We start from the raw sequence: 14,858 nt of genomic DNA on the forward strand, positions 1-14,858 counted from the left end.
TGTTATCAAGTGTTGTTCACCAGGTTACAATCATTACAGATTATTATGACTCGAGGAGGCCTATAACTAGTCCAGTCACACATATTCAAACTTTCAGCATCCTATGACTGTCAAGCAAGTAATGGTATCATTGCTGTGTAAGTATAGTGTATCAAACAATATTTCTAACACTTAATACATTGGTAAATAACATTGTTGCAAATAGAGGGTATGTAAACTTGTGACGACAACTGTATCTGTGCGTATGTATGTATATATGTATGTATGTATATATATAAAATATGTAGATTTTTATGTATTTATTTATTGTGGATTAAAGAGCGAGCTTCACTTACTTGTGGGCACCAATATCGATATTTTGATAGGATATCGATAATAATTTCCATATCACGATATTGTGTGATTTATTTTTTTTTTTTCCCCATACGGAAAGTTCGCAGAAACATGCATTTTATTGCTAATATAGATCGGTGCCGTTTTATCGGGACGCCTTGGGAGATGTAAAAATATCCCGAATAAGCTGCTGTTCCACTTAAACGAGAGCCATTTGAGACGACCTGAGTCACACTTTTTTGTTTCTAAATGAAAAGAAAAATAATAAAATCACATCTCATTATGATTAAATGTTAACAACATAAATTAAAATATGAGTCAAGTGTTTTTTTGTTTTTTTTTTATTCCAAAACAAAATGAACTTGAAAAATGAAAAATAATGAAATCACATTTTATCACAAGGTGAGGCACCTGTGATGTTGACATGCCAACTCTCTTTGCCATGGCAGCCTGAGAAACCACTGGAGACTTCAGCTCCTTCAAGAGTTCAGCGTGGTTTACACAATTCACAGTGTAAACACATACTCACTGCACTGCACTGCACTACGCTACGCTACGTGAACCTGCATTGCTCTGAAAAGCAATCTCTGCACACTGTGACAGAGATCAAATGACACTTGGTGTTAGATCTCCTTCCCGACCTGTGAGGACACTAGAAATAAGGAACAGAGTAACCTTAAGCAAATGGCAAGACAATTTATTTCCTAGGGTAGGTGGAAGTCAGCCATTTAGGAAAGGGGCGGAACTACGGCACCCCAGCTCACTGACCCGGACGGTAGACGGCGTGGCATCTGAGGATTGAAGCAGATGCCCTCGTTGACCTAGGGGTCATGGGCGGTATAAATAGGGGGGCGTAGGTTCAGTGATCTGTTCCTTTGCAAATGGTTAAGCTAAACAACCGAGAAGGAGCGGGTATTGTGTATTGAAAACAGTGAGTGTTCTGCGTTGTCTGTGTAATAACACTGTTTATCTTGTGTGTCGTTTTCTCACTAAGAATACTGAGCACGATCCGGAGCTGCAGCTGCAGGCCAGCGAAAAACCTGGATATCACCACTCACCTTCCCACTACAGGAACTGTCATTTGCACCACTAGCAATAAAATCACGCACTGTCAATACTGTGTCTGTGTTTTGTGTGGGTGAAGGAATCGGACTTTGGGTTACAGGTCAAACCCATGGGATTATAAATCAGAAGTGATATACGCCGCTGTACCACTTCCAACATTATTATTATTTACAGCTTCGCTATAAGGCACTGGACTTTACAATCAGTTAATAAAGACCCTTGCACCTGAAAATCATCTTCTGTGTCATTTATCCGTCCTGCCCTGCACTCACCTGCACATATTTACCACTTTGCCAGAACACACTCAAGTATTATTTAACCATGTTATTCCATTGATTGGTGTTTAGATACCAAAAGCTATTTGCATGCTGCATTAAGTTTGGCACTACTGGCCGTCCATAAAATGTTGCCGGGGTCGTGCCGAATTGTGCATTATTTTGAGATATGTGCATACACCAGGGTTTTCGTAGCATTTTGTCCCCGGTTGAGAACCACTGCTGTACTAGATTGCTACTTGGAGAAAATGAAAGCTGTTAATATTGCAAAAACACCTGTAAGTGTTTGCTGTCATCCCTTGAAGTTTAAGACAAAAAAAAAAGTAAAAATGTAAAAACTCAATTTTACATTAAGCAAAATGCAGGGAATGGGTTTGCTACATAAATAACCTCTCAGTACAAATTCACCCTTACTGCTGGCAATCGCATTATCCAGCTGTCACAGAAACACAAAGCACACACACTGTGGAGATGTGCAGGCCCTTTGCAAAGAAAGTAAATTGTGTGCAACACAACCATTTTGTTCATTTGTCCATTTCATTGCAACTTTCATGTAGGATCCCGTGACATGTAAAATGATGAAACGGGGTGTTGCAGGATCCTTTATTTCTCTGCCCACTTTCAAGATTTGAGCCTTAATACAATGATACAGGAGTTCATGCAATCTATATATTAGTCCTAAGGAAGGAGTATACAGTATAATTTAAGTTAAATGTATATCACATGCACATTTTCAAATTCAAGACATTAGTGATGCATGTTTTAGTCTTATCTTGAAAGTCCAGCTGTCTGCACGCTTTACAAGGTTGTGCATAAGGCATTCTCACACTTCATGAATCCCCTAGCGATGCACATTCCACCCTGCTGCCCTCACAATCATCCTCTCCCTCATGTAAAAATATTACATACTTCAAAAGAAATTATTTTCTACAGTTTTTGATTTTGAAATACATCTGATGTTATGTTATGTGACAAGAATGCAAAATGTGTAGTGCTGCCTCAATAGTTTTCAAGGATCTATTGCTTTCTGGCCTCATGATGTCCCAACCTGCACCTTGTGATAAGGTCTACCTTCCTCGTATGATCTCATAATTTCCCCTTTCGGAATTCCTGAACAAATGCACTTACCACAGTTGGCTTCAGGGGAAGAATACTGAATTACAGAACCTGGGAGGTTTTCCATAAGCCTTAAAAGGGAAATAAAAAAATAAAAAAATAAATAAGCAGAAAAAATATATTTCAGAGAACGGTCCAAATTCTACTGGCTTTTAACAAATACAATAAAAATTAAATGTACTGTACATTGAATACAAAAATAGACGATCACTGAACGTTACACTTGTATAATTTAGAAAGCAGACAGGAAGAACAACACATAGCAGAAAAGGCAACTACACAGTTCTGTAACTTCTGAAAACTCTAGACTGTAGACTAACTCTCAGATGAGTGTAAACCACATGGAGTAACTAACCACTGTTAGAAATTCCATAAGTTGTACAGATACCAAAACTTGTATTTTACGAGTAATTACCTTTAAGAAATTTGAAGTTGTTAGGTATTAATTAAATGGAATAAACTATTTTAAATTACTCAACACAAAACCATGCAGTCCCTCGGTTTCACTTGTTTACTTAATTATTGATTGACAATCAATAACAATCAATAACTATCAGCGTTATTTAATACAGAACCTGTTGTGATCAAACCAAGTAAAACAAATTTATATTTTATATGCGATTATTATCGCCTTTCTTTTTTTTCTTTTGTTCACTTTTCTTACATCTCCTTACAAATGTGTCATCTCTGGAATGAACTGTGGGACTTAAGTCCTGGGCAAGGTGTTACATCTGATTAAACTCGACAAAGAAATACATATCCCAGTTTCCGTAAGTGTAAGTTCTTGCCAAGAGTCATACTGCTTAGAGTCTAAAGTATCAGTTGCATTTGCTAGTTTTGCAACTCATTTCCATTCTCAGTTTACGGCCTTGGTATGGCAGCACAGTAGTAACAATGTCAGCTCCCTGAATGAGAGGAAAATCTGCTTTCAATCAACTTTTTAAACACTCAGTGTGGAAGTTAATTGCCATTGATTGATACTTGGTTGTAAAGGTCAGGGAAGGACAGCTTTTCTTGTTTTGAAATCAACACATTAGGTGTGAGTTGATTTATTTCATACCTGCCGCCAAACACTTCTTAACAAGTATTAGCACACACCTAACAAATACCGAAGTCTACTAAGTGGAATTGCGTAACTGTAATATATGATGGTATCTCACGAGACACACAACCCTGTGTGGACTGCAAGTTCAACCTGTTAATTCACCAATAGGTGTACAACATTGTACTCATTAGACCACTATAGGGTGCCAATAATTAAACAACTATTAACTATTAAACAAATACAAACTGCACCAGGTTTGCCTAAAAGAAGATTTTACATAGTAGAAACCAAAATTCAAATGTAGTTTTGAAGACACTGAAAAAAAGAGAGGTAGTTACCCACTTTGTTCAGATCAAATAATGGGTTACAATATGCTATGACTAGCATCATAGGCGATAAATGTACCTGCAACCAACCAATAAAGGTCATATTGCATTCAGTACATGGTATGGGCACTGTATACTTAAAGTAAAGATTTCATGGTCAAGATTAAATCAGAAACAAAAAGCACACAGCACCTCATGTATATATAGTAGGTAATTAGTACATATTTAAAAAGTGTCTCTTAAATTACTTTTAAATAAGTGTGCAATGTGTCATGGAAAGTAATTACATTGTTTGCACTGTAAGTAATTACATTGTTTGCACTGTAAGTAATTACATTCTCTCTCTCTCTCTCTCTCTCTCTCTCTCTCTCTCTCTCTCTCTCTCTCTCTCTCTCTCTCTCTCTCTCTCTCTCTCTCTCTCTCTCTCTCTCTCTCTCTCTCTCTCTCTCTCTCTCTCTCTCTCTATAGTACCAGTCAAAAGTTTGCATACACCTTGAAACCAGGTTTTTCATGATTATCTATGCTTTTAACTGGATAAACTTGTCTATAAACACTTAATATTTCATTATATGATACGTGTACTTATATAAGCTGATAATCATAAGTGAATTGCATTCAAAAAATTTATTTTTAAATGAAAATGTAAATCTTGTCAATTTCAATGAAATGGTCACCCAAAGCAAGGGGATTTCAGTCTGAAGCCCAAGTCAGTTAAAAGTCTGAAATGTGTATAACACGGTGTTAGAACACTGGCCTAAGTACAAAAGTGTCTTTGTTAGATGTTCTCCGAGTTAACTAGGATGTTACCTAATTAACCTTTTGTCACCAATTATTGTTAACAGGTGAGAGTCCATGATTACTATAAATATAGGTAGCATAGGCACAAGTTTGTCATTCCTGAATGTAAGGGAGCAGAAAATGGCAAAATACGCTCAGTTAAGCAAAGAAAAAAGACAGTCTGTAATTACTTTAAGAAATGAAGGTCAATCTTTAAAACAAAACGCAACAACTTTGCACGTATCTATAACTGCTGTGGCCAAGACCATCAGATGAGTTGAAGAAACCGGCACTCATGAGGACCGAACAAGGTCAGGCAGGCCAAGGGTAACCTCAGAATCAGAGAACAAGTTAATTCGAGTCACAAGTCTGCGAAACTGGTGATTAACTGCCCCTGAAATACAAGCTCAGCTAAATGCTACTAGAAGTACAGATGTTTCAACATCAGCTGTTCAGAGGAGATTGCATGAAGCTGGCCTAACTGGAACAATTGCTGCAAAGAAACCATTGTTAAGAGTGCAGAATAAGAGTAAGAAACTTGCCTGGGCCAAAAAACACAGAAACTGGACGTTTGACGAGTGGAAGTCGGTCTTATGGACCAATGAGTCAAAATTTGAAATATTTGGGTCCAACCGCCAAGTATTTGTAAGACGCATATAAGGTGAGCGCATCAGTTCTGCATGTGTGGTTCCCACTGTCAAGTATGGAGGAGGCAGTGTCATGGTCTGGGGTTGCTTTGCTGGTGACAGAGTTGGTGATCTTTACCAAGTCCATGGCAAGCTAAACCAGCATGGCTATCATAGCATACTTCAGAGGCATGCCATTCCATCAGGATTACAGCTAGTTGGGCAGCCCTTCATTCTTCAGCAAGATAATGACCCGAAACATACCTCAAAGTTGTGCGAGAACTATCTTGCGAAGAAGGAAAGTGAAGGACAACTCAACCTAATGACCTGACCTGCCCAGTCTCCAGACCTCAATCCCATAGAACTTGCATGGGACGAACTGTACAGAAGAGTCAAAGCAAAGCTACCCACAAGTGCCCTACATCTCTGGGAATTGCTGCAGAAGAGCTGGGAAGACATGTCGGGTGATTTCCTGCTGAAACTTGTTAACCGAATGCCTCGTGTTTGTGAGGCTGTTATTAAGGCAAAGGGTGGCTATTTTGAGGAATCCAAGATTTAGAGACAGTTTTCAATTTTCTTGAACATTGCTTTGATACTCCTTATGTTTTGTATCTTGTAACGTGTGTTTTCATTTTCAAGTATTTACAGAAACGTATATGACGTAAAATTTTTCAATTATGAAAAAAAACTAGTTTCCAGCAAGTGTACTCAAACTTTTGACTGGTACTGTGTGTGTGAGTGTGTGTGTGTATATATATATATATATATATATATATATATATATATATATATATATATATATATATATATATATATATATATATATATATATATAAACACACAGACACATATAACATAAATGTAATACATATGTACTTTGTTTTTGCTTCCTGGACAAGCAAGGGCTTCTTCAGGTCTTTCTCCCAGGACAGCTTTCCACACATCCAATGAAGTAAGCAGTAGCCAAGGATTTCAAGGTCACCCCTTCTGGAAGGTGCTGAGGGATTAAGAGCATGGAAAAAGTAAAGGATGAAGGATTAGAACCTGTTCAAGACAAAATGGCTTTGATTAAACTCCTGTTGATGAAATATGCAAAAGCCAAGGTTTTGTTTATTCAGCTGTATCTGGAGTTTAACGCCCAACTTTCTGGCCTCGGTTCACATACAGACTTGTGACTTGTTGCAGTTGAAAGAAAGGGTCAGTTTCCTTACCTCCCCCAACCTCATCCTTCCTTAGTCTGGCTTGTCATGTGAACTTGATCCCTGTGGCCTCTGACATGATCCAGACAGCCCATAAACCAGCTCCGACACTTTCTCAAAGAGCCAAGCAGTAAAACAAAGAAATAAATGTCTGCTGCTAAATTACTAACACATGTTCCAGGAAGTCCATGGGGTCTGAATCGACCATTCCGAGACCCTAAGCACAGACTAAACACTGATGGCCTTTCCTGTTCTACCACTCAAGTGTAAAAAAGTTGGAAGATATTACAAAACTGCCATCTAGTGTAGAACCAACAATGTAATTGCTTTGCTTTAAGTTAAGCTTGTTTCAATACACTACATTGCAGTAGAAAGGCTATGCAGAAGGCGTGTTTTCCTCAATACAGTAACTATTTATTTAATTTGTTTATGAAAATGTTTGTTTTTTAAAAAGCAAAATATGGCCATACATCATTTTAAGTTGGACAAAGGCCGTATTGTATTAGATAAGTTACCAATGTAACAATAGTGTTTCAGAATCCAGTAGAATGCTCTAAAATCCCATGTGTGCAGTTTATTTTTTGTATTTGTGAACACCATCACACTGTACAGTGTCTTAACACGGGACTTGGCTACCACATTAAATTAAAAACACACTTTCAACTACAGCTATGGCAAAGGTTTTGCATTATATTTTCATATACTTAACAAAAAACTGACAAAAACTGAAAAAAGTAACATTTTAAAATCTAACATGAAATACCGTACTACTGGTATGGCTTCCAGTAAAATGTTGCAATATTATTTTGTCGTTTCTTTGATTACATGATGTTAAATAAAATATCTAAATTAAGTTCACATAATTTTCATTTTTTTAATTGTTTCTATTATTTTGGCTATAGCTGTACAAACTGTTGTATAGCAATTTCATCATCCATAAAAATCCTGTTAACTATGGAATGACTCCATCCATGCATCTGTGTTCACAAGTTCATTCTTTCCATTTTGGGGATTGGAGGTCTCAGTAGGAACCATATCAACCAAGGTCTCTGTTTCAAGAGCAGATTATTCTTTAACTGCTCCCCAGGAAATCTGTTGGGGCAAATGGACTGTAACAGATTACCACATAACGCTCTGTGGAAACAAGGGGCCAGGAACTGAACATTCAAAGCCAATGCAATTATACAAAAAAAAAAAATTATATATATATATATATATATATATATATATATATATATATATATATATATATATATATATATATATATATATATATATATATATATATATTTATTTTTTTTTTTTTTTTTATTTTTTTTTTTTTTTTACAGGAACATGATCACTATACAGTTAGCCATATTTTCAATGTATTAACACCCGTCTTGGATTAACTTTTTTTTTTGGAGAAGATAAACAAGAACTAGAACCAAAACATGATTTTGCAGCATGTTTCTGCAGCCTCTAGAGACCTATTTGCCCTGGAATGGTATCAGCACAGATTTAAGGGACTTTAGCAACATGAACATGAACGACTTTGTCTGTGAGGACACTCCTACAGCGGTCTGTGAGGACACTCCTACAGCTGCCTGTGAGGACACTCCTACAGCTGCCTGTGAGGACACTCCTACAGCTGCCTGTGAGGACACTCCTACAGCTGCCTGCGAGGACACTCCTACAGCTGCCTGCGAGGACACTCCTACAGCTGCCTGTGAGGACACTCCTACAGCTGCCTGTGAGGACAGCATCACAGCCAAGGCTGTTGAAGGGTTGGAAGCAGAAATCTGCTGTTTATTTACAAATAACAAAAACACAATAACAAATAAACAAGGGCCAAAATAAAGGGTTAAACAAAACAAGTAAGGCACCACAAAGCCACTCTTTCACCATCAGGCTAGCCATTCGCCTTCACTGACTTATCCAAACCTCCTCTCCCAAACAAAGGATCTTGTTCCCTTTATATAGCATGTGACAGGGGCTTGATTGATAATCAATTATTCAAATCAAGGCCCCAGCCACATTCTCCATGTGAATTCTGGCAGATAGAATTAACCCCATCCCTGCCACACTGTCACTGTAAAACTGGAACAGCAGTTACAGTAGGAAAGAGCAACTTCCACTTAAGAATACTTCCCCTAATAAAAGTAAGAGAAGCTGACAGCACGAAGTTGGAAAATAAACAAGCGAGACAACTGGAAAGATCTAAAGAGCGTAAAAAACAATTCAGGTCGTAAAAGCAGTAATCAAACCCAGTGCGATAGCAGCACAGTGGGATCTGGGGTCATGGGTTCAAATCTTTAAACCTTCAATACAAAACTATCACAGCAGGTCAAACACAAAAAGACCGCAAGCCAAAATTACATTTTACAATAAAACAGGTTTTGGACAAATACGATTTACAACCTGCTTTTCTTTTGTTGTTTTCTGATTAATAAAAAAATAAAAATAAATAAAAAACATCTATACAATTGCACAGTTTTTGGAAACAAATGTTTAGGAAAAAAAGGTATTTTTATCAGTTTGCAAAAAGATTGGAATCTGACAGGTTTAAAAAAATAAATAAATGGATATTCATTTTAAACCAGATACTGTAAGTGAATGCTACCTTCTGCATGACCAGGCCAGTATTTTTTGTAACTTATCTCCCTGCTGTCAGTGACACACTGTGATTAATTTAGAAACCTTAGAAGCCCTATAAAGATACAAATGAACAAAGAAATGTACAGGCAATCATCGCACTTACAACACAATTGGTTCCTAAAAGTCACGTTGCAAGCCGAAGCATCCCAAGTTGAAGCAATTTTCCCATAGGAACAATGTTATAAATTGGGGTTACGTTCCTAACTCTTCAGCCAGATAATATTGTTTTACAAAAATTACCCGTTAAATTGTACTCATGCAAATATTTCTTTAAATATTTACACTCAGCCCGGTGAGTACACACATATTACTCAGACACCTACCTGGCTTGTTTAAAAGTACAGACCAGGGGTTTTCCAATGACGTAATCAGTGTGTGTATGCGGTACTTCTAGCCCGAACTACGACCGCCTGAAGTTAAGCCCCTCATCATGTGACAGAGTTCACAGCTGAGGTTTTGTTATGAGTCCATTGCTCTTATCAGTTATTGTTAAGCGCAAATAAATTCTAAAAAAATACACTTACAAGCATGAAAAAAACTCTAGACTGAGTCAGGACGACCATGGCAGGTACTGCGGTTCAGACACCGAGCTTGAGCACATGACGCACGGCTCGTGTTTCGTTGTGTCGTAAATGCCGTATTGATATCGTAAAGTCGAAGCAGAGTAATAATGCAAAAGAGTTGTAAGTGCTGTGCATCGTAAATCAAAGCGTCGTAAGTCGAGGATTGCCTATATTTAGATTTTAAAAGGCTATAGCAGAATTCAAGAATTTCTGTTGCAGAAATCAGAGCCCTGGTGCAGAATTTGTTAAAAATTGCCATGCTTTTCACAGGGGACTAATTTGACTTAAGAAAAAAAAAAAAACTAGCTATAATCGTATCATCAAGAAAAATATCAGTTCATGACACAAACCTGTGAACCCCTACTACCTATATGTGTGGATTTTTTTGCAAAACTAAAATTTGGAAGAATGTGTCTAACGTCAGTTTTTGAAGAATCCATCTACTCCATCCAACAAACATATTATCCAATCAAAAAACAGTAAGTCAAACAAATTTGCTGGCATTATGACATTAAAAAAATGACAACTCCATTTTTTGGAACACCACTCTTTACCTATGCCATATTTTTTGCTGCCAGCAAAATCAGACTTTACGGCTACGAAACACGACTTACAGCAGTACTATGGGGGTTTTGAACCCGCAAATCACTTTGTGCATATCCTTACATCACCCCCTAGGTGCACTAGAGCGGCCATTTTGAAAAGAGCTTTGAAACAGACTTGAAAGTTATAAGTGTAAAAAGTTGTCAGGTACGTTGCAGCAACACGTGGGGACGTATAATGCTATATTTTTCGGAACCCCGCTACTTACTCTTTAAGATTAACCAGACTTTTACTTTTACCATTACATATTTGTCAGGTTTTGAGCAGTGTGTTGCAAAAATAAATTAAAATAAATGGTGAACCTCTAACCAGACTCAAAAAATGGCTAGTCTCTGTTGCTTACATAAAATTACATCATGAACATCAGCATTTTACAAGAGATGTAAACAGACAGAGCCTATGACTGAAAATGACAAATAAAGCCCTGATGGTGATTTCATTTAAAGTTTCAAATCCTGCTCTGTATTGCACTCAGTCTAAATGCCTAATGGAAAAAAGGATCAAAATCATTGTTTTTGTGACCCACCTAATGTAGAAAAGTTCTGCATGCACGTGTGTTATGGGATCACTAGAGGTCTTTTATAAATGTTGGAGCCAAGCATACTTCACAATAAATCGTGATGTCACCATGGAACTTATTTTGTTCTGCACTAGAAAACATGATGATGTCTGCCGACTTTCAAGCAGTACCACGGAAAAAGTTAAAGAGGTCATCATTTACATATTTCATCATAATCATCCATGGAGTTATAAGTTTATTTTTATATATTGCCCAATTTAATACCCTAGTGCAGACTGCAGATAGAGTCAAACTTATTACTGCAAGTATCCTTCCACTTAAAAACCCTGCATAACATCATTTAATAATGCACCCCACTCAGTAAAATGTAACTTGAGTTCATCAATAATGGTTAATTAAAACCGATTTCAGGCAGGTCTGGAGTATTTTACTAACTCAATACTGTAACTGCAGAATATCTCAAGAGAAATTACATATCGACTGTGTGCTTCAGCAACAGAAAATTCAGGTGGAATCTATAGCATGCATTGATCTAAACATTATTTTTAAGCACCACTAACTACGAGTTGAAAAATACCTCGGACATAAAACAATTCTCAGTATTTATCAACCTGCATGACAAGGATTTGCTAACATTTCTTTGAAATATTAAATGTAACAAAGAATTTGAGCATTTTACAAACCTGCAATTTCCACAACTTCTTAGTTGGGGAATATATTACTGCACAGTGTCTTATAGCTGCTGTTTTTTTAAGCAGGTTTCTGAATCCTAATTATAATCTGATATTGTACATTGTGCATACCACAATATAAAACACTTTTATAACATGTTATGGTAGTCCACATAGCTACTTTTAAACAGTTAGTCTACCAAGTCAGCGCTTCAAACTCACACTAGCCCTATTAGTAAACCTACAGACTCGCATGTCTTAATCAGTGTAATCAGTTCAGAGCAGATTTATCAAGGACCTAAACAAAAGACATTCTACAATCCAAAACTTGGTGTAGGGCTAATGTGAGTTTCAAGCTCTGCTAAGTGTAATTGTTTGGTGAGGGTTATATATTGACAGAACAGTGCTCCAGAAAGATGAGTGGCCGTACTGAGCCACCAATACTATTTCCTGCGGCAACCCATTTCACCCATTCAAGTAGTGACCAGGCCCAGCCTTGCTTAGCTTCTGACTTTAGGCCATAACTGTACTGTAATAACAACTGTTTAATTAAATAAATAAATAAAACAAAACATGTTAAAGTTTAGAAAACATAAGCCATGCCTTCAAACAAAAAAAAAAAGTAGATAAATATGATTCAGGTATTCCATTGTCCAAACTGTTGCCTTAGCAACCATAAAAACCCACACAAGTAAGTAGTAATGACAGACCTCCAGGGAAAGATCTGTTTCAGGATACTTTCACTGGGGATAGATTTCCATTCCACGGTAACTCAAGCTAATGTTAAACTCAGGAATGTTAATCAAGGACATATAAGTAGTGCAGCTATTGAATGCGATGACCTCCTGCCAGTGAAATAATCAGGAGGTTATTATGCACACTTGCACAGAAGGGGAGGAAACACATGACACTGTTTTTCACAGCTGTGCTACAATTGTGTGCAATATTACAATCAACCATTTTTTGTCTTAAGCCAGACCAAGAGAAAAAAAAGTGTTCTTAAATGATTATTATTTATGAGTTGGTGAGGGCCACTTAGTTTGATCTTGAATACAGGGGCAACAGTCGGACACACATTTCCTTATGAAACACAAAGATGTTATTCTGTTGTCTTAAAAGAATGACTTTGTGTCAATAACACAGGCAACACTTTCTTTAGCAATCAAAAAACAATTCTCTAACATAACATTAGAATTGACTTTTTTCTCAGCTGCTGACATTGTAACTAGTACTGTTGTATTGTATTACCCATATTGATTGTGAACAACTCAGCTGTTAGTGGGATGTTATGTTACATATTCTCAATATTGAGCTCCCACACTGTCTATAGATGTTTTTGGTCTAGTATCGACTTTGAGCTGCAGTCTAATAAACATCAACGGTTTAATTAATGGTAAATGAATACAAGACACAGGTTATGACTTTAACTAATTAGGGAATTGTCGAATTAAGCCTGACTTGGAACACAAGGCAGAGGGATCGATATCCAATAAAAAAGACTATGTATGTAATTTGCCTGAAAATGTGTTTCCAATACCATCAAAGTGAGTTTAAATAAGAGATATGAAAGGCCATCAGATAGATTTTTAAGAAAATTAACACTCGATACCCAGTTAGCGACAAAGGCCTCAAATGCTTTTTCCTAAGCCTTTTATTAGTTTTATTCTCTAGGGGGATAGTAACAGTTTTCAGCAAAGCTTTTACATGTGTAGCTGTTCTATCATTAAGTGCAAGAGACAAACATAAGCATACAAAACACCCAACATTTACCAAACACCCTTAACAAGGTACTCATGTTGCTAAATGTATCAAATCAGAAAACTGAAGCAGCCCATCAATTAGAAAAACAAGGGGAAAAGCATGAAAAAAAACAGGATTAGTTATTAATGTTTTAACAGGCACAATCATAAAACATAACATCTCCCATGTTCACATACTGCATGGTACCCCCAAAGTAAGTTCAGGCAAAAACAAGTGCATTTTCCTGTACTGAATATCAAGCTACAGCTGTGCTTTTAAACATAAAACTATCAATGATTATAAAAAATAAAAAAAAACACCAATATATTTATGTGTAGTTAAAATAGATATTTAAAAAGAAAATACCTACCTACACCTTTGTGAGCATCGATGCTTGTGTATTCAATTGTCCCATTATGGCGTGTCTTTGGATTCTCTTTATATTCTTTCAGGGTTCCATTTGGAGAGTATCTATATGACAAACCATAATCTGCCAGAAAAACCTGCAAGAAAAATCACCATTCAACCCAACTCAATTTGGCAACATCCTGAAATAGATGCAAATATTGTTGATCATGTGATGTGACATGTGGTCCCTGCAGTACAACAAAGCTACCATTGTTTATTCAAGCATTACTGTAGATCAACTGCAGCCAACAATGCTGCTCCTGTACCCTGAAGGTGATGTTCTCATCCACTGTGCTAGCACCGTGTATGTTTGGGATGACCTTGAAGAGCACATTCATCGTCACCATCATCTGCCAAATTCTCTGAACCAATGTGTGTAAAATAATATTAACTGAATGGAATAGCATCCTTTGTTACACCTTCCAGCACCATGTGGTGTTTATGATAAGTATATTGTAATTAATCGCAGGAAGTATTCTTTTTTGAGACAACATGTAAGAGTTGCTAAGTCCAAATACTTTTTTCTTAAACCAGGTCTACTACACAACTTAGAAGAGGAACTTGTGACCATTCACGGGGGACAAGTGAGATGTGCAGAGGTGGCCACTCTGTTAAATTACTGCCACAAAAAGTCACATGAACACAACACACAATCACATTACATCAGGTGAAATGTTCCTTATGTTTTGGCATATAAGTTTTTATAAATTAAAAATTAAATAAAAAATTGCACCAAAGTTACAAAGTTACAAAGGTACAGCTAGCAATTTACATTGTATCTTTATAAGCATCTTTGAAAGCGATTACAGGTATAAGAAAGTTTGCATACCTTGCTTGGATCTTTGTAGCAAAGTAGTAGATTTGCTGCTTTAATATCTCCATGTATGTATTCATTTTCATGAATGTATTCCAAAACATCCAGCTAATAAACAATAAAAAGTGTCGGAGACATAA

General features: G+C 36.8%; 1 protein-coding gene across 4 annotated transcripts in view; it reads right to left on the bottom strand.

The window, feature by feature from the left end:
• Nucleotides 1-14,858, bottom strand: part of LOC121316143 (serine/threonine-protein kinase VRK2-like) — a 36,406-nt gene that overhangs the window by 10,402 nt on the left and 11,146 nt on the right. For all 4 annotated transcript variants that reach the window (XM_041250962.1, XM_041250961.1, XM_041250964.1 and 1 more), the window contains 4 exons: nt 14,734-14,826; nt 13,867-13,999; nt 6,440-6,560; nt 2,802-2,860 (listed from right to left, as the gene is read on the bottom strand). In XM_041250962.1, coding sequence (XP_041106896.1) covers nt 2,802-2,860; nt 6,440-6,560; nt 13,867-13,999; nt 14,734-14,826 — 406 coding nt within the window. The remainder of the gene's footprint in view (nt 1-2,801; nt 2,861-6,439; nt 6,561-13,866; nt 14,000-14,733; nt 14,827-14,858) is intronic.

This window comes from Polyodon spathula, chromosome 5 (assembly GCF_017654505.1).
Source record: "Polyodon spathula isolate WHYD16114869_AA chromosome 5, ASM1765450v1, whole genome shotgun sequence".
Lineage (NCBI taxonomy): Eukaryota > Metazoa > Chordata > Actinopteri > Acipenseriformes > Polyodontidae > Polyodon > Polyodon spathula.